This window comes from Lepidothrix coronata, unplaced genomic scaffold (genome assembly GCF_001604755.1).
Source record: "Lepidothrix coronata isolate B3197 unplaced genomic scaffold, Lepidothrix_coronata-1.0 Scaffold214, whole genome shotgun sequence".
Taxonomy (NCBI): Eukaryota; Metazoa; Chordata; class Aves; order Passeriformes; family Pipridae; genus Lepidothrix; species Lepidothrix coronata.
In genome coordinates, this window is record NW_016690394.1 from 229,599 (window position 1) to 256,308 (window position 26,710).

General features: G+C 49.9%; 3 protein-coding genes across 6 annotated transcripts in view; all 3 read left to right on the forward strand.

The window, feature by feature from the left end:
• Positions 1 to 20,740, forward strand: HP1BP3 (heterochromatin protein 1 binding protein 3). 4 transcript variants are annotated; one of them, XM_017833480.1, is made up of 14 exons: positions 13 to 28; positions 2,841 to 2,910; positions 7,280 to 7,470; positions 7,876 to 7,978; positions 9,523 to 9,673; positions 10,030 to 10,189; positions 11,177 to 11,320; positions 11,987 to 12,067; positions 13,805 to 13,959; positions 14,683 to 14,773; positions 15,430 to 15,589; positions 17,614 to 17,725; positions 18,665 to 18,802; positions 19,561 to 20,740. In XM_017833480.1, the coding sequence occupies exons 3-14, from the start codon at positions 7,375 to 7,377 to the stop codon at positions 19,844 to 19,846; spliced, it is 1,677 nt and encodes a 558-aa protein (XP_017688969.1). In that variant the 5' UTR covers positions 13 to 28; positions 2,841 to 2,910; positions 7,280 to 7,374; the 3' UTR covers positions 19,847 to 20,740. The 4 variants fall into 4 exon arrangements, with proteins under 4 accessions (XP_017688966.1, XP_017688969.1, XP_017688967.1 ...); XM_017833477.1 differs by lacking the exon at positions 2,841 to 2,910 and having other exon boundaries at positions 1 to 28; XM_017833478.1 differs by lacking the exon at positions 13 to 28 and having other exon boundaries at positions 2,894 to 2,910; positions 4,985 to 7,470.
• Positions 19,978 to 24,241, forward strand: LOC108506398. Its single transcript, XM_017833369.1, has 5 exons — positions 19,978 to 20,022; positions 22,437 to 22,894; positions 23,257 to 23,469; positions 23,944 to 23,996; positions 24,129 to 24,241. Exons 1-5 carry the CDS (start codon positions 19,978 to 19,980, stop codon positions 24,239 to 24,241), a joined length of 882 nt encoding a protein of 293 aa, XP_017688858.1.
• SH2D5 (SH2 domain containing 5) overlaps positions 23,549 to 26,710 on the forward strand; it is a 6,366-nt gene continuing 3,204 nt past the window's right edge. The window contains exons 1-6 of the mRNA XM_017833370.1: positions 23,549 to 24,356; positions 24,498 to 24,598; positions 24,714 to 24,788; positions 25,327 to 25,470; positions 25,560 to 25,769; positions 26,071 to 26,094. Coding sequence (XP_017688859.1) covers positions 24,272 to 24,356; positions 24,498 to 24,598; positions 24,714 to 24,788; positions 25,327 to 25,470; positions 25,560 to 25,769; positions 26,071 to 26,094 — 639 coding nt within the window. The 5' untranslated portion in view covers positions 23,549 to 24,271. The remainder of the gene's footprint in view (positions 24,357 to 24,497; positions 24,599 to 24,713; positions 24,789 to 25,326; positions 25,471 to 25,559; positions 25,770 to 26,070; positions 26,095 to 26,710) is intronic.

Genomic DNA, 26,710 nt, shown 5'->3' on the forward strand with positions numbered 1-26,710 from the left:
CGCCGCCGCTTTGTGTCCGCCGGGCCCGGTGAGTCCCGGCCCCGCCCGCCCCCGGCCCCGCGCCGGCCGCGACAGCGGGGCCGCCACCGGGAGGCCGCGGGTGGTGCGCGCGAGGCGCGGGGGCGGCCTGGCGGCGCCGCCGGAGGGGCCCCGGAACTGCCCTCAGCCCCCCTCCCCCGCGCCCTGACAGGCCTGAGGCAGCGGGGGTGTCGTGACGGGGTGTCGCGACACGCAGCGCGGGCGGGGCGCGGTGCCGCGGGGGGGCTCGGCCCGGCGCAGGCCCGAGGGGCGGCCCCGGGTGTCGCAGGGCCTGGCGGGGCCTCACAAAGGAGCTGCGGGGCCCGAGCGGCCTCAGAGCCGCCGCTGCCCCTCCGCCGGCACCGCGCGGGCCCTCGGGAAGGTCAGCGGCGGAAGGGGCCGACAGGGCCGCGACACAACAAATAATCGCTATTTATAAACTTAGGCAGCGCCTTGGCCTTCCCGCCTCCCGACCGCTTTGGCTGTGCGAGTGTTTGGGTGTTTTTCCTGCACAAAGTCACTTCCGAGAAGTGCCGCCGCTCGAGGGAAACCTCTGGCTGGCTGCGCTTCCCAAAAAGAGGTCCCTGATACCCCTCGGCCGTTACAGGGTGTGAGGCTACAGACCTGTGTGAGGCTCCCAGGCACTGCCGAGAGCCTCCCTGAGCCCAGGTGGCCACAGCCTGGGTAAAGAATGTTAATGACCCTCCTCCCCTTAGTGCACAGGCTCTGCATAGAGAAGGCTGTTAAAGTCCACTCGGGAACGGGGCTGTTCCAGACAGGCTCCCATTCCCAATCATTATCCCTATCGACACTCTGCTGTGATTATTTTGGCCTAAAACATCACAAAGGTTTAAGAAGAGAAGGAGCAGCTACCGAAATCTCGGCTGGTGTAGCCCCACCGGCTTACCTGCTTCACCTGGGACAGTGACACTGCTCTGAACAAATCCTTCTCACCTGTATTTTAACTATTTTCCCATTCACCAGTGTCTGCAAACCACTCAGCCCGTGCTGGAGGAGAGGACAAGCTGGCTGATGTGGGGTTGTGGGTGTGTCACTCCTGTATACAGTGTAGCAGAGACTGATAGTTTGGGTAGTTTGTTTCTATCTGTGGTATTTCACAGATACTCAAGTATTTCTCACTTTTCAGGAGCGTTACCGAATTATCTCTGGGTTAACAAGTGTGTCACTTCCCAGTTCTTACCTAACTATTGAGTAAGAGTTGCACTCTTTTTCCCAACACATGACTTTTGTTTGTTTTGACCATAAATAGTATTTTTAGCATCTTCAAGAAAGAGTTGGCCAGCTGACTTTGGCAGGCAGGTCCCATTGAGGAGGAAAAGGATTGGAAGTGCTCGTGTTTATAAAAATTGTCACTCCTCCCCAAGGGGAGTGAGAGGAGAGGGAGATGAGTTCAGTTCAAGAACTGAGGTGGTTGATGGACCAGGCAGGAGAGCACTGACCTTCCTCAGGTGGGACTCAAAGAAACTGGTGGATAGAGGGGGAGATCCTTGGAAATCAGGAATGAATGGGGGTAGGAAATACACATAATTTCTTTTGAGGAGTAAATGCTTTGAAGAAAGTGGCTTTTGCAGCTTTTTCCCCTTTAGCTGTATGCTAAATTATCTCCTCAATGCATCATTCACATTCCTCACGTAGAAGCTCATTAAATTATTTTTGTCCAGAATGTTTTTTCCTCTTGTATTTTCCTTTTCAGCAGAGAGTGATGTGTAAATCTTTTGGCAGTGCTTTGTTACAAGTGACCTGAGGTCCTCTGAGGATTTTAACTTCTTTGAGAGGAAATAAAAGTTTTACATTGATGGACTCTAATGTAAGGTGTGGGTAGATTTATACAGACTGCGAGGAAATAATGGCTTTTATCATGTATAGTTTTGTCTGTAGGATAATAAGTGGTGGCTGAGTAACAGTTTGGGAGGAGGGTTTATACAGTGGTTTTAGGTTTAATCTATCTAGACAAGGAGGAGATGGCCTGTAAAAGGTTCAGATGTAACATTTGCAGCCTAAATTTGCATTCGATTGTCAGCAGTTTGTCAAAATTCATAAAGCTGCATCCTGAATGAAGGTATTTTATCCAAGGCTATGCAACTTTCAGCAGGAGATTTTCACGTTGGAGTAGTTTAAAGTTTGTGACCTAAACTTGTTTTAAACCTGAAGCTGAACCCTGTGCACTCCAATGGGGGTGATTTCATCCCTCAGCTGCTTGTGGCGGTGGCAGCCTGTGGAGAATCTGGATCAAGGATCATTTTAGCCAAAAACTGTTTAAAACTCTTGTCCCACAGAGATTGTCACTGTCACAACCCTGAGCATCAGTGCAGAGACTATTTTAAGACAGCCGTGCAAGCAGAAATTCTGCTTCATTAATGCCTTGGCTGAAGTTTTTGGGAGAGTTTCTGGGTGTGATGGTGGTGTAATTTGGGGTTCACACTGGCTGTGACTCTGTGTGTGGGGACATGAGGAGAAACTCTTGGATATAGGAACGGAAGATAATCCAGGCCACGGAGACGATCTGCTGTTAGTGCCTTCTGTGTAGGTCACAGAGTGATGGGAGAGAATCTGTAACCTGGAGTGGTTTTATACTGAGCTGGGGTGAAGAGTGGAGGGGAGGCAGGAATTTACTTCTGTTTTAATAAACTTCTTTGCAGATTGAGCTGGCTTGGGGTGGGTGGTGTCCCTCTCAGGGACGAGGTGCTGAGCTCAGCCCTGAGTGGGAGCATCAGTCTCACTCTGTGCCTTTTTTTTCCTTTTTTTTTTTTTTTTTTTTTTTTTTTTTTTTTTTTTTTTTTTTTTTTTTTTTTTTTTCCCAGTGAAAACAGCATCTGTGTGCACAGAAGGGCAGGGTTCAGTTTTTGCTGTACTCTGTAAAAATCAGGACAGGTAAGGTGTGAGTCCGGTTGCATTCACAGCATTTGGAGCCAGAGGCCCAGTGTCATGGGCCCCCAGGGGGGCTAGTAAACCCATGACACCCAGATTCAACCCAGAATGAAAGTATTGTCAAATGGAAATAGATCTTTATGCTTAGAAAAACTCTTCTTTGGGTCTCTGAGTGTAGGAATTCCCGTGTTTGGACACTGGAAGCATGAGGGATTTTCTCTGCTCTCCTGAACCCTGGTGTACGTGGGGTTTGTTGTTCCCCCCATTACCCCATATAGGGAAGGAGTGGATGGAAATGGACACTGTACCACAGTCAGCCCAAGGAATGTGTTGCCTCGGAGCTCTTGGATCCGTGTCCTGGACCACTATTCCCATTTAATTGGAAAAAGCTGCTTTTTGCAGCAGCTCAGGTAGCCTGGAGCAGATCCCTGGGAGCCTCCACCGCAGGAGAGCTGCAAACACAGCCCTTGGAGCTGAGTCAGCTGCAAAGTCTGGGCAGCTGGGACACATCCCGGGAGATCAGTGGCCCTAAGGATCGGGATAAAACTCGGTGAATGGCAGCAGAAGAGCTGGGAATGCCAGCTGTGCTCGGCCACACGGGAGGGAGTTTCCGAGCAGGTTGCCAAGCAAGGATCAGAAATGGGGACTAACTTGTGTTTTGTATCCAGTAGCGTATTTTATTCCCTTGCACAATTTTAGGCTGGTTTAAATGACTAAATACTCCTGGCCTGACTTAACCAAGTCCAGCTCAGTAAGCTGGAAAAGCCAAAGGCAGAGCAATGAGTGCTGGAACAGCTCAGGGAAGCAGCCGGTGACAGCATCAGCTAACTCCTGACAGATACATTTTGTGAAACACGTTTGTATCCAAGGTGTTCCTGGATGTACACTGTGACCATGAGATACTGAGGGCTGTGGGAAAGTATCTGCCACCAGGGCTGGGTTTTTGGGGACGAGCTTGGAGGATTTCAGGGGGCCAAAAGCCTTGAAAGAGTTGGCCAGCTTGCAGTTTAGAAAGTGATGGTTTTTGGCTTGTTTGATTTGGATTTACAAAAGTATTAACATTTCCTGTGCTTTTTTTAGTAGTTTCTGAGACGTTTAAATGCTCTTCAGCTTTATAGAGTAGTAAACAATTGCACAGTAATCAATAGCCTGTTTTTTAAATCCAGTTTTACTTCGCTTTTTAAACCTTTCTGACGATAACCAGTTGTTCTTGCTTGCACTGCTTCTAAGGTTGTTGGTTTTGTATCCCTTGACACCCTGCAAGTGCATAAAAACTGTTTTTACCCCTTTTTGACCCCATTTCTAGACAGGGATCATGTACTTTATACCAGTCCCATCTAAGTGCATCAGTCACCCATTCGTGTCATGTGACAGTAAGGGGACACCCCCCAGCTCAGGGCTGGACGTGCTTCCTCATTTTTCCATTGCATATTTGCTTTCAGCCTGCTCACCCTACCCCGAGTCCCTGTGACTTGGTGTTTCCAGCAGCCTCACACTTGGATTGCCATGTTCCAAACCTAATTTATCCCAAAACCTTTTCCCTTGAAGGGAGACTGAAGGCTGAGGTAAGTTGAAAAGTCTCATGGCCAGCAGAAATTCAAGGACTCAGCCAAACTATGCCCCAAATTAATTTTTTTTTAATGTTCTTGTGTCTGTTACATTAGGGGGGGGACTCCACACTTCTGAAATATTGTCCAAAATGTGTCTCATTTGAAGCCTCTCTTTTTGCTCTGACAATGTGCTGATAACTCAGGAGAGAATTGCTATAGTTTTTTGTAACAGTTCCTGGAAAGCTCTCTGTACCTTTGGATCTTCCATTAGTGGACGTTCCCCGAGCTGGGAGACTGGACACATTCCAGAAAACCAGAAATTTGGGTATTTTTGTTGCTTATCAGCTCCCTGCTGGATTACCAGCTTTGGAATGACTAGTTCATCTTAGTTTGGGAACCTGTGAACCTGCAGTTCAAAGGACCTTTAGGAAAATGGGTGTGAGTAGCTGTGTGAGGAGTAACTTTCTGGGCTAGTGTGAGTCCTGCTGGTTGTTTCATTGCTGATGTGATTTTATTTTTCTGAGTAGACCAGATTTAAGTGTTCATGATGCTTGTGATTGTAACTGTGGTTCCTGTTTAGAGCTGTCTTTTGAAATGGAGTGTTCAGGTAATGTTTTGTGCGACTTGATTTTTCTGTTAAATGAATCTATTTTATTTGTAGGGGGGAATCAGTTTTCCTACATTGCTGTTGCAAAGCCACCTGGTTTTTTGCTTCATCTTTTTGAGGGACTAAATTCAGGCCTGTTTGTGATTGATATTTCACACCCAGTGCAGAAAAACGACTTTTGATCCCTGTGTGGAAAGAAAGGGGCTGAGCAGGTGCAGTGAGATGCTCTCACAAGGTGGGGCTTGTGACTTTGCCCCTGGAGACTCTCAGTGCTTTGAAGCCAGGAGGAGATTATCCTCCTGCCCCCTTGATTCCCTTTTGAGCAGGAGATGATCCATGCAGAGGGAATCAACGATTTCTGCTGGATTCTGCCTTATTTGCCTGCGTTGTAGGCACAGAAGGGAGGAGTTGTGCTGTGTTAAGTTTTATTCTTCAGAGCAAAAAGGCTCAAATGGTTTGTACACTGATCTAAACAAAGAGATTTTTAGAACTCAGGCAATTTTAAGTCAAAGTTGAGAGTACTGTGTTTTCATGCATGTGCCATGCAGGTCACACAGTTTAAAAATAAAGAAAACCCAGGACCAGGTCAGCCACAGTGTGGCTTGTGTGTGTGTCATCCCAGGGAATGTGCCTTTTGTATCCCCCAACTGATTTCCCTAAGGAGGGATTTGGAGTTGTTTGTTTTAGGAGTCGTTTCAAAATGTTGTCATTTTTTTAAAGGACTTCAGGCTCTGCGTACCTGAAAAAACATTGGATATCGAGCTGAAGCCTGGTGAAAAATTTCATTTTTCCTCCCACTTTCCACACTTAAGGAAGGATTATTCCTTAAAACAGGCCAAAAAGGTGCTGGGCTGTAGTTCATATGTTCTAATTGACCATTAGTATTTTTTCCCATCCTGACATTTCACAGGAAAGCTTCATTCATCTCTCTTTTTTTTTTTTTTTTTGGGTTTTGGCATGTGGTGTGTTTTGATTCTTTCTGTTTTGTCTCAGAAGAAAACATCCGGTGCTGCTGGGCTTTGCTTTCCCTGGTGCTGAGACAAGTCCATGGTTTTTCAGAGTGACTGTTCAGCTCCTGTCAGAAGTGCTTCTGATTAGGAATCCCCAGTGCTGGAAAATGAGAGGACTCTGTTTTGGGCAAGAATTGGTGTTGGTGTGGTACAGGGCAATGGGGAGAGCAGTGCTAAGTGCTGAAAAAGTGCTGAAAGTCATCTTGAAAACAGGGCTGGCAGTGATGGTGGGTCTCTGTTCAAGAGGAAAACGCTCAGGTTGGGGAAAATACTTATTAAAAGGGAAAATGTGTGGGAAGTGCCTGCCTTCTGAGCAAAAACCCACCTAGAAGAGGGGGAAATGGGAGCATTTGGCTATTGCTCTGTAAGGAAGGGAAGCACACAGGCTGGAGGCTGGAACTGGGATGGGTCCAGCCCCGGTTTGCTGGAGGTGAGGCTTTGCTTCTGGGGTTTTTGAAAGGGGTGCTGAGAGGAACTGAACGAACCTGTCTTGTGATGAGCCCTGTTCTGTGATGGAGTCAGTGGAGCCCCTCTCCATAGGAGGGGCCAGTGCAGGCAGGTGGGCAACAGGTAAGAAAGGCTGTAAAAGTGTAACAGTAGTTAGGAGTGAGCCTTGGTGAGGGTTAAACTAAGCTTAACCTGTTTGGCATCCATGGCAGTGTGTGTGCTTGGAGCAGAGTTTTGGAAAGCTTACCTTTTTTGGTGGAAAGCATGGAAAATGCTGGTTTGTTTGTTATCTTTTTTATCGAAAGACTCCTTCTTTTCTTTAAATGCATGGGGTTTAATTTGGGGTGGGGGCATGGTTTGGGTCCCCAGTGTTTGTGTTTCCTGCCCAACAGACTGAATGGTTTAATTGCTTGCTCTGTGTTCAGCTCCTGCTCTCACCCAACGTCACTGAGGGCCACGGTGCAATGGCTGCTTTTTGCTAACGCTTGCCCTGAATTTAAAGAGCCTTTTTAATTTTCAGCCATGTTTTAATGGAGCAGGTCTGGCTTGCACCTTCCCCAGTTCTGCTCCATCCCTAGCTCTGCAGTTCCCATCCACGTTTTAGCCCCTCTGTTGAATGCAAGTGTTGCTTGTCAGTTGTGTTAGTCACGAGCTGTAAACCATTTACCCTTTTCTTTTTAATCTTTAGTTTGATAGATACGTGGACGTAGATGTTTTTGTTTTGTTAATTTTCACACCACATCTTTTCTGTACTTTAGGTTGACTCCTCACTGCACTGTGAAAACCATTAGGAAAAAGTTCCTTGGGGTTAAAACCTGGGGCTCCACAGTGTTGGGGCTAGAAATTAATTTAAATGGCGACTGATCTGTCTGAAGCTGAACCCGTGCATCATAAGGCGCTTCCACTCTTAACGGGAGCTCAGCTGATCCACACGGACAAGTTAAGTGAGGTAGGGGCTGGCCCTTTCTCCAAGCTTGCCCTTGGATCAGTCCTTGACTTCCAGTCCTGCTGAAGGTTACTCAGTACTCTTTCTCCCCTGCTTCCAGGAAACTCGACTGGGAGTCTAACAAACTCTGCGTCCCCTCCCCTGCTTTCCTGAGACGATGTATCTCTCAAAATCCTCATCTCTCATTTAATTTGGAATTGAAATTACTTCTTTTATAACCGTAAAATACGAATCTATCCTCTCCTAGTACGCTTTGAAGAAGCTGGTTTGAGGGTTACTGTGCTTTAACATCCTGAAAAATCCAAACCAGAACATTTCTACCTATGCTGCTTTGATTCGCTTTAATCCCATTTCAAACCTTTCTGATTCTTCCCAGCATCTGTAGTGATTTTCATGTGCTTTTTGTAGAAAGTTGAAGACGACACGATGCCAATCCGCCGCTCCGTGAATTCCACTTCCCGGGAAACTCCTCCCAAGAGCAAACCTGCCGAGGGGGAAGAGGTCAAAGCAGGTATGGAACAGGTCAATAGCGGGTTGTTAAAGTACATCCAAACACAGGCTTGTGTTCTGAAACTCCTGAAAAACCCTACTGCCAAGATTAAAATATCGCCAATGCTTGGCTCCTTGTCACAGACTTTTCCAGGATTATTGGGAAGTTGTGTTTTGCAGACACTGTTTTCAGCCTGGACCCGTTTGTTTTGTCTTTCATGCCCCTTGGCAAAGTCCTGACACTCCAGACATGAAAATCGGGCTAAATATAGTCCCTTTTAAGCTTGCACATCTTTTAGAGTAAAGAAACTGTGAAGTTTCAGTAGTGTCAGCATGATGGCTTGAGATCAAAAGGTAGAGTTAATGAATAGAAAAACAAAGCATTTAATTTTTTTCTTTGTTTTTCTGAACAAAAACATTTTACCACAATGTGTCATAAAATCCAGTCTGATATTAACGTGTCTGGGCTGAGCAGCTTCACCTCAGTGTCTCAGAATGTGTCATTTCACTATTACAGTTGGTTTCACTGACTTTGTCCTCTTTGGTGTCACAATTAACTGAATTACATACGAAACCTTCTCTTAATTCACTGTGCATTTTAAATGCCCCCGTGGGAAAACTGTGCACAGGAATGTACCAGGAATTCTTAAGCTGCACAGAGCAGTGATGGTGGGCAGCTCTTTATCCAAAACGTGTGGAATTTTGGTTTATATTCGTCTTATCTAGTAGGCAGCCCAGCCTCTAAGGCCTGTTCTCAGCTAAATATATATTTGCTAAATTGATTTCTGACTGGATTTGATTCTTCTGATACACAAGTGTTCCTGCCAGGGCATGTGCAATCCACAGCATTCCAAGCCTGGAAAAATGTGATGGGATGGTAAATACCCTTCAAGCGCTTCGGGGTTTGAAAACAACTTGGTCATAAACAAAGCTACTTCATTGGATCCCAGACTGGTTTAGGTTGGCAGGGACCTTAAAGCCCATCCCATCCCACCCCCTGCCATGGGCAGGGACACCTTCCACTAGCCCAGGTTGCTCCAAGCCCTGTCCAACCTGGCCTTGGACACTTCCAGGGATGGAGCAGCCACAGCTTCTCTGGACCTGTGCCTGTACCTGTGTGTGTCTGTCTACATTTCCTGTAGAGATGTATATTTTTCACCTTCCTGACTTAAAAACATTTAGTGCTCAAACTAGTGGTAGAATCTCAGTGTTTCATGGCAGTGGTTTCCTTCCCCTCCCAGGCCTCTCTGCTGAGGGACAACTGCAACAGCAGCTCCTGGAGTTAGAAGAGAACACTGGGGGAATTGGTTCATTGTGAAAATGCTACATGATGTTGTTTGCAGTTTTTCTGGCATGTAGGGTTTGATTGCACTTTATTGAAGCTTTTTTCAGTAGTTTTCTTCACTTTTTAAGTTACATTTAAATCATCTATTTAAATTAGAGAAAAGAAATCAGTGGGAAATAATTTTGGGGGTGTGTTTTAAGCCTTTTTTTTTTCCCCTTTACATTCCTGAAGAATAGAAGCTAGTTTTGGGCAGTAACTTGATGCTTTTTCACATCTTTTAGATGCAGAAGTCACCTCTGAGGAATCTGCCTCTGTTGGAGAGGAACAAGAGACTGAAACCCTGCCTGCTGCATCCAATGAAGCAGAACAGCCAAAGGAACCTGAGAATGAAGGGAAGGGGGAAACAAAGTCCTCAGAAGAAACCAAAAAGGAGTAAGGCTTGCTTGATGCTGAATTCAGGGAATTGGGTGGGATTCTGAAGGAAGTCAGGGTTTAGAGAGAGAAAGGGTGGTGGGAGAGATGGGGGAAATGGGAGGAGTCCCTTAAGGAGCTCATATTTGTCAGGAAGAAGCTACTGATCATATGTAGCTGCTGTTCCAGAACACATGTGAGGCTGAATATTGAGACAGGCCCTCTTTTACTCATAGAAACCTCAAAATATTCTATAAGTTATTTTAATTTAAACAATGTCAGATGTTCTGGGCTGTGGGGGTTTTTGTTTTGTTCTTCTGCTTGTTGGCTTTGTTTTAGTGCCCCTTGTCTTACTGTTGCTCTGTGCGCTTCCCAAGCGAGAAGGATCAGTCCAAGGAGAAGGAGAAGAAGGTGAAGAAGACCATCCCTGCGTGGGCCACGCTCTCTGCCAGCCAGCTTGCCCGGGCACAGAAGCAGACCCAGATGGCAGCCACCTCCCGGCCCAAAATGGATGCCATTTTAACCGAGGCCATCAGGGTGAGCAGGAGACAAGTGTGTCTTTGGTTCATCTGTTGCAAAGCAGAACAGTGTGTGTGCCTAAAATGCACCATTTCAGCTTGCTGAGGTACAGGTGGTGGTGCCGTCTGTCAGCAGGAAAGCTGGTGTGTAAGGTGTGTGTGCTTCTGCCTGGCAGCCCATGGCGCTGAAATGTGAGTCCATGAGGATGATGAAGGGCCCTGTAGCTGATTTCTTGGTTTAGAATTCATTTCCCTCCCTAATTACATTATGAGAAACAGCCAGGATGGCATAACCTGGTGGATTGCTGTCATCAGTTGCTTGCTGTGCCTTCTAGATGCATTTGACTTCCTTTATCTTGATTAAGACATCTATTTGATACGTGTTCTTTCTTTATCATTAACTTAGTCTGATTCAGGACAGGAGATACTGCAAACCTGCATTCCAAAGTGGTGTTTGTTGCTTTACTGTATCCCTCCTGTGCTGCAGCTCTCCCCTCAAGGCTTGGTTCTGCCTTCACAGGAGGCCTGGGCTCCACCAGCCTTAATTGCAAGATGGCCTTTCCAGCTATATCATCTTCAGAATGAACTTCTTAGCATTTTTTACTCATTTATTATGTCAATTCTCCATCTTCTTAAAAAAATTAATTGACAGCTTGTTCTGACTTAGTGATTCCTCTGTCTGGTTTTAATTAAATGATTTACCCGTTATGCATTGTTGGTTTGCCAGAAGGTGCCTGTATTTTCTGTTTTAAGCCATTCCATGTCAGTGCTTCAGAGCAGGGGAGTGGTTGATATGTGCTTGCTGTGCTGCTTTTGTGTTGTCTGCTCTTCAGCTACTCTGAAGGCAAAAGTTAAGTATTTTATTAGTCCTTTTAAGCTCTTGAGTCACTGTGGGGAAGAGGCCAGCCCTGGCACCTTGTGCATCAGTCCAGACTCTGTTCTTCCAGCCCCACTCAGGACTATTCCAGTGCAGGTGGTTTCTACCTATGTTTTTTTTCTGTTTCAGGCCTGCTTTCAGAAGAGTGGTGCCTCGGTCGTTGCAATAAGGAAATACATCATCCACAAATACCCTTCCCTGGAGCTGGAGAGGAGAGGGTACCTCCTGAAGCAAGCACTGAAAAGGGAGCTGGAGAGGGGGATCATTAGGCAGGTAAGAGCTGCTTTGTGGAGCAGCACTGGAGGTGGCAACACTGAAGGGAGACTGGAAGTGTCCAAGGCCAGGTTGGATGGGACTTGGAGCAACTTGCACTAGTAGAAGGTGTCCCTGACCAGGGCAGGGGGTGGGATGGGATGAGCTTTAAGGTCCCTTCCAACCAAACCAGTCCATGATCCCATGACTTACACAGGGGTTTCTTAACTCGACTAGCAGGTCTCTGGGTTGACCGTGTTCTCCCTCATGGAGCTTAATGAGCCTCTGTCTCCACTTTAGTAGACCCTGACAGAGCTTCAGCACTGTTTTGTCACTCAGCTACTTTGCACAGTTGGTTTTTGTGCAATTCCTGACCGTTTCTGGGGGTTGTGTCACAGCATTGCAGCAGCACGTGAGTCCAGCAGTGGCATTTCTGCAGCAGCGTGGGTTTCTAACACTGTAATTTATGCCTGTGTTATCTGCCAGGATCTCCTGCTCAGGACAGCAGAGTCTGTGTTAATGTCTGGCTGCAGCTTCTGATCTTACTGAAGTTTCAGTGGGTTCAAATCAGGCCTCTGCCATCGCCAGGGTGACAGTACATTTGAAATCTGTGTCATGATATCAGTGAGTCTCTCTCAAGTTGTTATTGTTCTGAGTTACCCTGAAATGGACTTTCTTTTGAACTAGGTGAAAGGAAAGGGAGCTTCTGGAAGCTTTGTGGTGGTGTCTAATGCAGGAAAAACTGTTCCAAAAGCCAGAGACAGAAAGGTAAGATGGACCATTTTAAACCATACTCTGAAAAATCTTGCACTGAAACACATGTACCTTATGAAATGTACCTAACCCCTACACAAAGAGCGTTCTCCTCCTTGCTGTGCTTTTCCTCCCCAAGCACAGTACTTAAAACACCCTTCCCATTCACTCAGAATCAGAAAGCTACTATGAGAACTGAAAACCAAGTTGAATAATCAAATTCTTAGTTTTAAAATGTTTACATTAAACCCCTAGGCTTTGGTTCAGAGGCAGAAAACTGAATAACCATGAAGCTCCTCCTCTGTCTTTACCTGGTAGAGAGAGATGCCTCTCAGGTATTGTAAGAGAGCTTTATGCTACTGCTGTGTCTGTTCTATCTGTTGTGTGGATAAAGGGAGTACTCCAGTCTTCAGGACTGCCAGGTGAACGTTTTTCCATGAGCTGTGAGGGCAGAGGGAGGAAGAAGAAAAAATCCTAAAGCTGCTGGAAGAAACTTGCTGATGTTGGGTGTTGTTCTGAGGCAGTCAAATGTGATGGGGCTGGTTTTGGAGCTTCACAGTTAGTCATGGTTCCAGCACTGCTGTTCTCCACTCTGTGCTCTGCTGGGTGTGTGAAACACACTCCTAACGCTGCAGTTACAAAATCCTTAGCTGGAATTGCCAATCCCCAGGGGGCTTAGACAGGTGAACTTAGACAGGTAACGCCTTGGTGCTCCTCTCTTACCTCCCAGGGAGACCAAGAGCCCTAAAACTGAGGGAAGTGGTCACACACTTGGTGTAGGGCACTGAAGGAAGGTAATTGCGTTGTAGCTCTTTAAAAAGAGGCCACTGGCCCCGTGAGAAGTGTGAGCAAGGCACCTGATACCTGCTGACACATCACTTCTCTGTGCAGCTTATTGGTGTCTTTGTAGTTCCTTTCTCTGTGTGGCAGCAAAACAAATGTTTTTGGTGAATTCAGCTGGCTGGGGAGCAGCTCCCTCACTCACTGAACTGTTTGCAGAGCTGCTGTTCAGCATCAAATCACCGAACTTCAGCACATTTTCTCTATAAAGAGTAGACCTTTTTTTCCTGATCATCCTCTCTCATTGTAACAAAAGGGATGGAGGAAAACTTAAAAGGGAGCGTTGGCTTCAATCAAGCTCTTATTGTGTTATCTCAAAAAAAATGGACTCGTGTTTGGCTGCTCATTTTGGGGAAGATTTGATCTGTGTAAATGGGTCCTGCCTTTGATTTTAATTTTCATGTCAGAAAGGGTTGTAAAGCACTGGAACAGGCTGCCCAGGGCAGTGGTGGAATCACCATCCCTGGAAGTGTTCGAGAAATGTGTGGATGTGGCCCTTGGGGACATGTTTAGTTGGTGGCCCTGGCAGTGCGGGGGGAACAGTTGGACTCAATGATTTTAAAGGTCTTTTCCAAGCTTAATGATTCTGTGATTCTATGATTTTTCTCCTGTCTCACTGAAGGGTAGCAGAGGAAAAATTTCTATAGAAAGAGGAAGGAAATAGTTAAAAATATGTGAAATACTCAGCAATTTGTATTTGTAAAGTTTTCCTAAGACTCCTATGAAAATTCAGCCAAATTTGCTCCATTTTACTTAAAGTTTTAAAGTTGTTAATTTAGAGAGCTGCCTTACAGCACCTGGTTTTCCAGCTCTGTGGCCATGGTCAGGAGCTCTTCTCCCCACCTGTGCATTGCTGGTGCAGAAATGCAGAGTTTTGGGCCTCACTGATGTGCTAAAGTGTGTGTGTTTCAGAAAAGCACCTCCGCCCCGACTGCAGAGCAGCAGGTGAAGCTGGAGGACGTCCTGCCCCTGGCCTTCACCCGCCTGTGTGAGCCCAAGGAAGCTTCTTACAGCCTGATCAAGAAATACGTGTCTCAGTATTACCCCAAACTCAAAGTAGATGTAAGGTAGGTGCTGGAGTCCTTTAGCAAGCAGAGGAGCAGGGAAACTCAGCCTTCCTCTGGCTCTGCCTCCCTTCGTGGTGATTCAGTCCTGTATTTAAGCAGCCAGGTGCTGCTCTGAGCTGCAGAGCCTGTGGAAAGCTTGAGGAAAAGCAGTGCCTTTTTCTGCATCCCTCCACGCCCAGTCTTTGTTCCTGGCACTGACAGCAGTGCTGCTCTGCACACCTTGGCCAAAACCACATCCCCTTAGCTGTAGGGATGTGGAGGCCTCTGCTCAGGATCTCATCCCACTTGGTTCTGGATGCTTCAGCTGGCACACGTGTCCAGTAATCTCGCAGTTTGCCTGTAGGGAGCGAGTTGAGGCTTGGGAAGCAAAACTAAGAGAACCCCCTGTGTCCCCTCTAACAGGGGCTTGTGTCAGCCCCTTGGTTACCCGTGAGCAGACTGACTGCCCAGCACATCCAGGTGTGCTGTTCCAAGGGAGGGAATCCTGCCCAGGGCAGGTGCCTGTTCCTGGCTGTGGCACCGAGCAGGCGCCGCAGCTCAGCTCCCGAGCGCTGCCGTGTTCCATGTCATGAGCCCGCTGACAGGTCTCCATTTAACGTGTCTGGATGTGGGCAGACAGCACGGGAAGCGCTGCTCTGCTCACACTCTGCAAACTGTTGTTTCTCTGTTTGTTTTTGAAGCTGTCAGTGTGTGTCAGTAAAGCTTTCTCCTCCTGCGTTTCAGGCCCCAGCTGTTGAAGAATGCCCTGCAGAGAGCTGTAGAGAAGGGCCAGTTAGAGCAGATCACAGGGAAAGGAGCGTCTGGGACATTCCAGGTCAGAGACTGAGTTCCTCTTCTGTTGACCACAAGCCTTGGATGTCAGTGACTGCGCCCTGTCCCCCCATCACTGGGTACCCCTTTCTCCAGCAGCCTGGCACGTTCAGGACTTGTCCAACTCTGAAGCAGTAGGACTCTTGGTCTCCTCTTGGTCTCCATTTCAGGAGCAGACCCCCCGTTTCCTTGCTGAGCGTGCTGTACATGCTGCCTCAGCTCTGACTCACCAGCACAGTAGGGAGCTGGGGGGGTAAGCCTTCCTTTCCATCCCTCACTGGAAGTGCAGCAGGTACCCCAGATGCCTGCTGTGTCTTTTACGTCTGTGCCACAGAAGTCCTTGGGTACATTTGGTCCGTGGGATGGAGGATGATGTGATTTGTTTTGCTTTATTCCCTCCCCTGAGCGCTAGGCCCTTAGACTTGCAGTGTGTTTGGGGACTGGGATGAGGTGTTGCTGATAAGCCCCCCAGGCCAGCTGACTGACTAGGCCTGGCCTCCCACTTAAAGCTGGGAGAGCAGCGTTCCCTGTGCAGTGTTTTAATATTAAACGTATCTGTGCTAATGCAGGAGCGCCGACCCACCTGGTGCAGAGGAGTTGTCCTGACCTGGTTTGGGAGAATTTTGTCTTGATGCTTTTCTCTTCCTCCTTGGAAAATAGCTGAAGAAATCAGGGGAGAAGCCCCTGCTGGGTGGGACTCTGATGGAAGACGCCATCCTGTCTGCTATTGTGGCCATGAACGAACCGAAGACCTGCTCCACCACAGCGCTGAAGAAGTATATCCTGGAAAATTACCCAGGGACCAACTCCAACTTCCAGGGTAAAGTACCCATCCATGTAACACTTGGATGTGCTGAGAGGGAGAGTCCTGCAGCTGCAGATGTGCCTGTGCAGCACCTTTAAACTATTCCATCAAGCTTGCAGGGAGCTGCAGCTGCTCAGCTCTTTGTGCTGCAGAGATGCTCAGTGGTTTTAATTCCCATCAGTCCCTTTCAAGCCGGACAAAGGCCAGTTTCTGAGACAGAATGCATGATTCTCTTGTCTGTAGCCAGGAAGGGGGAATAGTATTCAAGTACTTTATTGTTCTTAAATCACCAAGTGGATTTCATCTGTCTCTCTCTGTTTTGAAAGGCAACAGCTTGGTATCAATGCAGTTCCTAATTGCTTAGAGAAGTTGCATAGTCTGACTTCTAAAAAAATTCCTGAGCACTCCTCTTACTGATTTGTTTGAGGTCCTTGTTTGGCTTTGATTTTTAAAAGGTCAAGCAGATGAGGAGAGAAATTAATCCTGTTGTATTTGGGAGGAGGTTTGGCATGTCTTTGTTCCCAGGAGCAATACTAATGTCTGGTTTGACTTTTGCTTTAGCAGAAGCAGTGCTATCAGAGCCTTTAAAGCAGATCTTGGAATGGCTTATTTGGGTGATTTGGGCTGAGCCCCGATGCAGTTGGAGGTCAGTTGAAGCAGGCTGAGCTCCCAGCAGTCTCTCCTCGAGTCAAACCTGAAGGTAGATGAGTTTGTTCCTGTGGTGTCACAGAGCTGGTGCCAGTGCTCAGGACAAGGGGCTGGAGAGGAGATTGCTGATCCTGCCCTCTGCACTTGGAGCTGAAGCACAGCATCAGCACAGCTGCTTGGTGCAGGGCTTGCTGATACACAGCACACGTTCCAGGGCTAAAGAAGTTGCCTGAGGCCTTCTGTCATTTAGAGACTGATGTCAACTGTGACTTCTTAATCTTGGGGCAGGGAAAAGAGCTTCCAGGCTTCCTAAGTGGAATAAACCTTCCTGGAATGGTTTATTTTCAGGACCATTGGAAATGTCCCTGGTCCTTAGAGGGCTGCACTGAGCCAGCCTCCACTGCTTGTCACTCCTGCAAGGCAGATAAAGAAATCTCAGCTGCAATCTGTTGTTTTCTTTCTCCTTCCCGTTACGTAAAAGGAATTTTGATGATCTCTGCTTTGTTCTGAGAGCAACTGGAGGAAGATCTGATGAGATGAGAAAGCAGAGCCAGAGCTCAGCTCTCCTCCCCAGTTTATACCTCGTCTTATAACTGGACTTGACTGGAGTCAAATCCTTTACATGCTGCTGTTGATCTTTGGTACCCAGAGTAAAACCAGCCTTGTGGTTATAACCATGAACCTCTTTGGAACGTGCTTGAGGGCAGACCTCGCTTTTCCCTGGGTTTGGAGGGAGCTCAATATATAAATGGCCCCTCTAATTCAAGCTGGAAATGGTTCTGGACTGACTAAACAACCTCAGCCCTTTGCCACAGACAAAGATCCCCTGTACTTACTGTTTGAGTTACAATTCTTACACAATGCACAATGGAATGGCTGAAATAAAGGTCTGGAATGACAGACTGGAATAAAAAGTGCATTTGTTGTATTTCTAGACCAAATATTTTACCCCTTAAAAAACAAAACAAAAAGCAAACCACAGAACAGGGAAGGATGCAGCACACATGACATTCAGAACATGAGGAGGGAAAAACAGGGAAAAAGGCTTGTTTTAAAAAAACTCTTTGGAGGACAGGGTGAAGAAAGCTGAGACCTGGGTTAAATTTGGACAGAAGTAGTTACATGGTGCTGCTGAATGCATTTGAAGGAGCATCTCTTGATCATGACATCAGAAACATGCACCATTCTTGACTTCTTCCCTCGAGAATGTAGAGCTACACTTGCCACGTGCTCAAGAACAAACACTTGTATCTTACTTGAAAATTGACTGTGAGAGGATTTCCCATCCTGACTCCAGCTCTGCTTTCAGAGGGCACTGCAGAGAGCAGTGAAGTCAGACAAGAGGACAAAGATAGTAACAGCCTTTCTCTGATTTCTTTTCTCTTTCACAGTGCATCTACTGAAGAGAACCCTGCAGAAATGTGAGAAGAATGGCTGGATGGAGCAAATTTCTGGCAAGGGCTTCAGTGGAACCTTTCAGCTTTGCTTCCCTTATTATCCCAGGTAAAGAGCTTGGCTGTAAAATGATGTTCAAGAGAAGTGTTGCACGGGTCAGGTGGCAGAGCTGAGGTTCCTGAGCCAACCTTCTATTTACAGGGAGGTTGTGGGGGGTTTAGTAACTGATGAACTGCCAAATTGTCACCCTTACTCTGGATAATGACATTGCTTGGGTGTGTGACTGTGGGTGAGCATAAAGCTGATTTCATTAGCAAGGGAAGCTTTTAAGGGCAGTAAAAATGCTGGGCTCAGTATTCTCAGGTAGCCTGCCCTGATGCTTTTGTTGCAGGCTGGGGCTATTGAAGTGTTCTGGTGCTAAAACAGACTCACCCGAGCAGGGACTGTGGTGGGTTCTCAGTGCAAGGCTGCTCCTGAGGAGCAGGACCCAGCTGTTAGCCTTCCTGAAGGGAGAGGAATGGGAGGAGGGAGCACGACCTAGAATAGCTGCTGTGAGCCTAAACCAGCCTTTCTGCTCCTGCTGGGAGCTGATATTGTGCTGGGCCCTGTGGAGCACCGGGATGGGCACTTGGTGTCCCAGGAAGAGCCAAATGGCAGCATAGTCAATAAAGTCTCTGCTCCCCACTTTCCTTTATTGCACACACAGAGACCTCACAGCTTCAGCCCACGTTCAGTCCCTGAAGTCTGATCCTGCCCCTTTGTTGTCTGTCCCCCTGGGTTTGCAGCAAAGGAGAAATGAGAGAGGGAGCCAGAGAAGAGGCAGCTTAAGCCTGGGGCATTCCTGAGCTGTTGTGCTTCTGCCATTGCAGAGACTAAGGAATGTTGGTTTGGGATAGCAGCAATCACAGAATTCTGGGGGCATTTCTGGATTAGGCTCAAAGCTGTAACCTTAGGGGGAGTCTGCTGGGTCAGATGAGAGCCAGGCCTGCCAACCCTGGAGTCGTATCCTTAGAAACAAATCACACTCTGACCAGATCCCTCTTGTAGCCCAGATGTGCTCTACCCAGAGAAGCAGCAGGATGAGGACTCCGAGGAATCTGATGAGGAAGAAGAGGAGGAATCTGAGGAGGAAGAAGAATCTGAAGAGGAAGAGTCTGAGGAGGAAGAGCCCCCACCAAAGAAGAGGTATGGCAGCATGAGGGATGAGTGGGCTCCTTTGGATGAAATACAAGTGTCTGTCAGAGCTGTAGAGTGCTCAGGTGACTCTTGTGTGGTCATTTATCCACAGGGCTGTTACTCACAGGTGTTGGAAGAAGTTTCTAATTATTCCTTGCTCCAGAGATACTGATCTCCCCCATTCCATAATTTGAAGCTTTCCTCTTTCTTCCTCCAGATGAGAGAGAGCCTGTGTTTATTCTTCATATTGCCTTTAGTCTCCTGCTTTATAAAGTGTGATGTTTTACACGGGACTTTTTGTATTTACTAAGTGTTTCCTTAGGAAAACTCTTCCCTACAGTATTATTTGCAGCTCTGTAGCCAGATGAGACCTGCCCTCACTCAGAATGTGGATTTAAGATGAGTGTTGTTCATTAAGTAATGAAATTCCATTTAGAGAGGAGAGGGAGTGCTTAGGGCTCTTAATTGTTCTGACAGCTCACTGATTCACTGTCATTATTTATTTGTTTATTTGCCTAAGGAAGGGGCTGGAAGCCTGGCTGGCAGAGCTCAGTGGGGATGGGAAGAGCTCAGTGTGGTGAGAGCTACCGGAGGAGCTCTTGTTGTTTGGGATGTAGCTCATGGAATGTGCTGCTGCGGGAGGAGCAGCCGTGGCAAAGAACAGGGGTACCAAGATCTGCCTCATTCATGCAAATTGCTGGCAGCAGCTCTGCTCCTGGTACCCTCACACCTCCACTGAGCTCCTGTGCTGTCTCTCTTCCTGACAGGATGCAGAAGAGGCCACCTCCCAAATCCCGGAGCAGGGCCCCTCCGATGAAGCGAAGAGAGTCCAAACCCAAGCCAAGGAAAACCCCCGCAGCCCGCCGGGGGAAAGCAAAGCCCCCTCCCAAGGTTAAAACCCCTGCTAAGAAAGCCAAACCAGCAGCCCCAGCCATCAAGAAACCCTCTGGTGGCAGCTCTTCCAAGAAACCAGCAGCCAGTGGGAGGAAGGAAGTGAAACCCTCTGCTAAGGGCAAATCCACCATGAGGAAATCTCTCCGGGCAAAAAAGTAAAATGTTTCCAGTGTCAGGGAACCCCATGGTCAAACCCACAATCTTGTTTTATAAGTCAACGTGCATTTGTATTTTAGTTCTGATGCTTAAACACTTCTTTATTTTTTTTTTTATTTTTGTTTTCTTGAATGATGGGGGAAAAGCTGAAAACTAAATCAAACCGCCCCGAGCGTTCGGTAGATCTCGATGCTGTGCCTCGTGCCTGCCCCTCCCCTGGAACGAGTCATCTTTAGTTTCTGCAATAATTTTAGGACTTTTCTAGGACGTCTCTAATCTGTACATTTACGGTGTTCCGCGTGGGTTCCGGGGGGAGGGTTGGCTCTTAAAACAATTCTTCAAAGAAGATCTTTATATCTTTAGACAGCAGGAACAGGATGACTGGGGGAATGTGATTCCTTAATGAGAAGGTGCCGCGGCAGAAGAGTCCTCCCTAGATCCCTGCATGCCGAGGGCCTTGGCGCTTCCGTGGGGGAGCCGTGTACATACAGCACTTGCACTGAGCCCCGAGGCGCTGCTTTCCTCAGAGCCACGGGCTGAGGGGGTGGCACATCCAGCTCCTCCCGACCAGCCAGGGCTGTGTGACGAGGGTGAGTCGCATCTTCGGCCTCTCCTGAGGGTCTGGTGCCAGAGGGGCTCCAAAAGGGGCAGTTCTCGATCAGGCGGGTGATTTGAATTAGTGTTTCCACACCACATCTGTTACCTTGAAACCAAAATATATCAAAGTCTTCTTGAATCCAACTTTCAGATGTTTTTAAGAGATGAAAAAGCCTGAGTTTGTCCCCTCTTGTTTACCCTTTTTTAAAGAGAAGTTGGAGAGCTATACAATTGCTAATGTAGAGATGTTGATAAGTGAAGAACATGCGGTTTGCTAAAATAAAATGAAACTAGATTCCAGGCCTGCTTCCTGTGTCCTTTCTCTCCTCGCCACAGCTTCTCCTCCTGGAAAGGCAGAGAGGAGGGAATACAGTCACCTCAGATTGCTGCAGATGCAGATCTTTGTTAAAAGCACAGTGCCAGCGTGATTTAGCCTGAGTCCCTGCCAAGCTCTGTAGTTGGACCAGCTCCTGACCTTTCTCTTCCCTGGTTTTTCTGGAGACAAAGGTGAGCAAGAAGGAAGCTCTGTTGGAACCTCTTGCTGCTCCTCTTCCCCCTGTGGGATCAGTGGGGACAAAAAAAGCCCAGCTGAAACCTCCTCCCCCTGCCCTGCTCAACACAGCAGCACCTTCAAAGCACATCTTTCCACGTCCCCGGCTCTGCCGTGCCCAGGGCAGCAATTCCAATGGGATCTGACAGTCTCCAACGTGCTTTTGCAAAGAGCTGTGCACGTACCGTGCTGTGAGGAGGGGAATTGCACACACAGAAAGGGAGAAAATAGCCTTATTGAATTTATTCTTTTCAGTTGCTGTCCCAGTGTGCTGCCTCTAACAACGGAGAGTTAAAAAAATTCGTATAGAAATAGCCCAAATTGTTCCCAGCCCTGTAAGGAGGGTGCAAACAGCAGGCTAAAAGTCACAGCTGATGGGAAAGAGAGAGTGAAAGCTCCAATCAAAGAATAATCCAGAGGGATGTAAAGCAATTAGAGACATTAGTTAATGGCTGGTTCCTGGGGCTACTTGTGCTGAAAGCAGGGGTTTGTTGGCGTTGCCGTGAGTCAAATCTGAGAAACTTCTCTCAGTGGTAGGATATTTATGGGGACGAGGAGTCCTCACTCAACCACTGGGCATTTTGCCACCTCCCTCTTCCCAGTAACATTCCAACACCAACAATGCCACAGATTTTTTTTTAAAAAACCACTGTTCTGGATGACACCTATTTCTCACACCTGAGCAAGTGCACCTCAAACTTTGAGTGGAGCCAAAACCAGCCATTGGCTCCCTTGATCATCACCAGATTCTTTGGCTGTGGTTTGAATTAGGTGATTTCTGCACACTGAGCCAAAGCTGAAAGCCACAGAGCTGGTTGTATTTAATCCAAAGGGTTGATCCCTGCTTCCCAGGAGCAGTGACTGGGATTGAGTTGGAAAACCTTCATTACCAACACAGCAAGCACATCCAGGGAGGTTCGTGCTGCCTCCGCCGCTCGCTCTTCTCCAGTCTCCGCTTCCTGGCCAGACTGGGCTCCGTTATGTTATTTCTTCAGCCCCATCTGTCCTGTTTTTTCCATTTTTCCCCCGTTTCTATGCTATCGATTGTTCCGGTGGCTCTGCCAGCACATCTCACGGTGTCTTGAAGCAGCTGGTGCTGGCTGTGACCCAAGGTTTGAATGCCACTGGTTGGACGCTTTTCCTTGCACCCTTGGGATCACTGGGGCACGAGACAGGGATTTTTGGATGCATCCCAGGGCGTTAGACCCCATCACCTCCCCAGACTGCTGCTTTCCCATTCCAGGAGCCAAGTGCATCCCTGGGGCTGGAAGCAGCTTCACCTCAGCTGGCCAGGGGGGGTTGGGGAGGCTCTGGGTTACGTGGGTGCTTTGCAGTGAGGTCGGAGCCATCCCTCTTTATTTTTTTCTGGCAAAAGCAGGGAGCAGTGGGCAAAACTCCCCAAGGAATGTAGAAATTGGGGTGAAAAGGGTCTGAGCATCAGGGCAGGGGGTGGCGAGCGAGCGAGCGACCACGTGTGTGCGTGTCAGGGTTAGAAATCGCTGCTCCGCCGGGCGCGCTGGAGGAGAGGGGGGAAAGGGAGAGAGAAAATCAGCCGCAGCCGCGTTTTCCAAAAAGCCGGAGCGAGCGTTCCTGCTCGCCGTCGCTTCCAAGAAACGGAGGGAACCGGGGAGGAAAATTGCGGTGATTCATCGCGGGCAGATCGGAGGCAGGAAATGGGAGTTCGCTGCCTGCCCCGTGCCCGGCGTGGGCTCCGTGGGCTCGGGCTCGCCGGGGCCTGGCTGGTGGCGGGGGCCTGACGCCAACGGGTCGAGCATCCCTGCGCCACGGCGGGAGCTGCCGGAGGAGCCACCGGCAAAGGGAAAACAACCAGCGGAGGCCGGGACCCGCAGCACCGGGAATTTTTCACCTGCGTTTCTCCGGAGCCATCCAAGCGAGAGCTGCCCGTGAGCCGGGATGGGGGCCCGGCGGGATGGGGGTCCCTGGGGATGCTCGGTGTCCGCTGTCACGCACACGCTCACGCGCCCCCCAAATTTTGGGGTCAGCATCCCTCCCTTGGGGCCCCCCAGGGTGGCCGGTGGGCCGGGGGCTCCATTGAGGAATGAAGCGTGGGAAAAGCGGGGCGGGGCTTGGGGGCTGCCTGTCCGCGGATTGGCTGGGGGAGGGGGGAGACCCCCCAAATTGCGCTGGAATGAGAGGGGCAAACCTGAGCTTGTAACGCGGGTGGCGGCACCGGAGGGACCCCCCCACACCTCATTAGGTGCGCCTGGTGCAGCCGGACTCCCCTTTCCCATGTGTTTGCACCCAGGCGGCTGCGGCTCCGTGACACGAGTTGCGCCGGTCTCAGCCCGGCCGAGGGCTGCGAAGCACAAACCCCCTTGGGGTGTCCGGAGAGAGGCCGGGCGCATCCCTTGGTGGGTGCTCTGGCCGAAAAAGCACCCCTAAACCTGCTGCCCCCATCGCTGGTGTTTTGGGGATCACCCCTGAAGGACAGCCACGGGGGTCTCGGAATGCAGGGACAGCGGGGACAGGGGATGGAGCGCTGGGAGAGGGGCAGGATGGGGTGGGAACCTTAAAAAAATCTTGCTGCAGTTTGGGATGTGGGGCTGCACGTGCAACTCCCTTGGTCCGGACTGCGTGCTCGGGATGCAGGGATCTCTTGGGGTTCTTTTGGGGGAGGGATATGGGGACTGCATCCATCACATTTGGGGTTGGAATCTGGGGCTCCTCACATTGCCCTCGGGGTCAGGACGCAGGGACTGCCTGCATCCTGCTATGGGACCCTCGCATGGAACTCAGGGGCAGGACAGGGGGACATTCACATTGCACTTGGGATCAGGACACTGGGACTGTGGTGTCAGGGTTGGAACACGGGGACCTTTGTCCTGGGGTCGGGGTCAGGCTGTGGGGAGCCCTGCATGGCACCTGGGGTCACAGAGGGACAGGCCACAGGGGGCTGGGACACGGGGACCCTTGTGTTGGGTCTGGGATGCAGGATCCTCACGTTGGGATTGTGGTCAGGACTTCGGGACCCTTTTGTTTGGGCCGGTATGGAAGAACCCTTGTGACGGGGAGGACCTGGGGACATCTGCATTGGCGTCAGGACTTGGGGAACTCCCTGCAGGGACTGGAAACAGGGACAGTGGGGGCAGGTTGTGTCTGTCCCCTCCCTCCTCGCAGGGACGGTGACCAGGGACCACATCCAGGCTCCCACCGACTGCTCCAGCACCACCGCCCCCAGGGGGCTCCGGATAATTCACATGTGGCACCGGAGCTGCTTAACCCCATCCTGATCCAGCCTTCACCCCCAAAACCCCACTGCCATGAAGAAGAAGCCGTCCAACGGGCGGGGGCCGGACCCTGCGGCCCCCCAACAGCGAGCCCGGGGTGTCACCAAGCCAGCAGAGGTGACTTACCCATGGGGGGGGGAACAAACCCCAAGATGGGGTTTGGGTGCAGCTACATCCCCGTGATCCCCCAAAACATCGTCTCAGGGTGGGCTGGTTGCCTTGGGGGGCAGCAATTGCAGCATCAGGGGGTGTTGCTGACACGGGTGGGTTTTGCCCCCCCAGTACGTGGGTTCCTTCGTGGTGGAGGAGCTGGACCTGCAGCAGGGGGGGCGGCTGGAGGAGCAGCTGCGGGCACTGAAGGTGGGGCATCTACCACTGCTCCCCCTCGCTGGGAAATGGGGGGACCCCGAATCATGGGGGGGCCCCCCCGGGTGCCACAGCCCGGCCCCCCCAGTGCCACATGTCCCCCGGACAGGACTGTCCCAGGAGGAGGTTGGTGGTGCTGAGGTTCAGTTTGCAGGGTTTGAAGGTCTACGGCGCTGACGGGGAGGTAGGGGCTGGGGGGGGTTCAGGGGTGCAGGGGGGGTCAGTGATGGTAGGGAGGGTCAGGGGTGATGAGGGGGTCGTGGGTGCTGGGGAGGGGGTTCAGGGGTGCTGGGGGGTGTCATGGGTACTGGGGATGGGGGTCAGAGTTGCTGGGAATGGGGGTTAGAGGTGCTGGATAGGGGGTCAGGGGTGCTGAGGTGCTGGGAAGGGAGGTTAGAGGTGTTTGGGGGGAAGGGGGTCAGGTGTATTGGGGAGGGGCCACTGTGGGGTGCTGTGGGGTGGGTCAGGTGTATTGGGGGGCTCAGGGATGCCGGAAGGGGGGGTCAGAGGTGCTGGAGGTGGTCAAGGGTGCTGGGGAGGTTCTTGGGTTCTGGGTGCTGCCGAAAAGGCGCCCCAGGGGGGCTGCACCTCTCTGAGCTTTTCGCTTGCAAACCTGCTTTGCTTTTCTAAGTTGGGTTGCAAACTTCTGGGCAAATAGAGGTGACACTGGGAGGACTCCCCCAGGGGTGCTGGGTCCCCCTGACCCCCCTCTGGTCCCCCAGACCCTGCTGATGGCCCACGCTCTCCGCCGGATCCTGTACAGCACGTGCAGCCTCGCCGACCGCCAGTTCGCCTTCGTGGCCCGCAACCCCCACAGCCCCCCCAGCGCCCTCTTCTGCCACCTCTTCGTGGGGCTCCCGGGAGAGGTGGCGGCCCAACCCCCCCATCCCCCTAACCCCCCCCACGATTATCATTATTTTTAAGATTTGCACGCAGTGTCTTTCGCCTCCCCCAGGTCCAGACCCTGCACCTCCTGCTCTGCCGCTGCTTCCAGCTCTGCTACCTCCTGGCGCACCCCGAGGAGCAGGCGGGCGAGGGGGAGCCCCCGGGGCCGGGGGTGCTGCGGGAGCCCCTCAACCCCGACGAGGTGTCTCGCAACGTCAACGCCCTGGTGTCGTTCCGGCGCCTGCCCGTGCCCGCCGGCCCGGGCTCGCTGGGCACAGGGGTGGGTGCCCACGGCCCCTTCCCCGGAGGCTACTCCGCGGGGGCTCTCACGCGTGGGATTTTTGCGGTGTTTTCTTACACGTGCTTTTGCACAGCCCGATGTTTGCGCGGTGTCTCGCATGGCCTTTCCTTTGCACGGCGTTTCACGGGATGTTCTGGGCTGGCAGGGCCCCACCAGGACCATCACAGAGATGGCCCAGCAGAGAACCAACTCATGTCTTTCACAACAGCACGGTGCTTTTGGCAGAGCTTTTTTATTTTGCCCCACGTTTTCCCGGGCAGCTCTTGCCTGGCCTTTTCAGCACGTCATCAAACAGCACGATTTAACACGGCATTTTCTCGCGTGTCCCCTTTGCACGGTGGTGTGAGTGCAGCGCTTCACGCGTCCCCTTCTCGCACGGCATTTTGAAGGGCACATTTTTGCCCGGTGCATTTTGCAGGGTCCGCCCTGCGCAGCCCGTCCTCGCCTTCTGTTTTAGATGTTTTTTTTTTTCCTTGACAGCCTTTTCCTGCCTGGAATTTGGCATCGGGAGTGTTTGCAGGGCAATTTTTTTTTTTTTTTTTCATAGCAATTTTTTTTCACATCAGTTTTGCACGGCATTTTCCCCCTGGTATTTTCACACTGCACTTTTTTTTTTTTTCACTGAGTGTTTCCGTATAATTTTTTTTTACACGGAATTATTTCATATAACTTTTTTACATGGCATTCTTTCATGGTGATTTGCATGGCTGTCTTGGTGTGGCATTTCTTGCAGAGCATTTTTGCACAGTGGGGGTTTTTCACAGTCCTTTTTGCATTGTTGGGGTTTTTTTGCACAGCATCCTTTGCATGATGGCTCGTTTTCATGGCATGTTTTGCGTGACCTTTTTTAGCGTGGCATCTTTTCCATGGTGGTTTTTGCGTGGTATTTTTCCATGGTGTTTTGCACAGCGTTTTTTCTG

Bases quoted from the DNA above. Each gene is read 5' to 3' on its own strand.
- LOC108506398 (XM_017833369.1), top strand. From the start codon at position 19,978: ATGGGGGAAAAGCTGAAAACTAAATCAAACCGCCCCGAGCGTTCG. The intron at 22,895-23,256 runs GTGAGCCGGGAT...GTTTGCACCCAG, and splicing joins CATCCAAGCGAGAGCTGCCC to GCGGCTGCGGCTCCGTGACA. The intron at 23,997-24,128 runs GTATGGAAGAAC...CCCTCCTCGCAG, and splicing joins GGACCCTTTTGTTTGGGCCG to GGACGGTGACCAGGGACCAC.
- HP1BP3 (XM_017833477.1), top strand. From the start codon at position 7,375: ATGGCGACTGATCTGTCTGAAGCTGAACCCGTGCATCATAAGGCGCTT. The intron at 7,979-9,522 runs GTATGGAACAGG...CACATCTTTTAG, and splicing joins GGGGGAAGAGGTCAAAGCAG to ATGCAGAAGTCACCTCTGAG. The intron at 13,960-14,682 runs GTAGGTGCTGGA...CCTGCGTTTCAG, and splicing joins AAACTCAAAGTAGATGTAAG to GCCCCAGCTGTTGAAGAATG.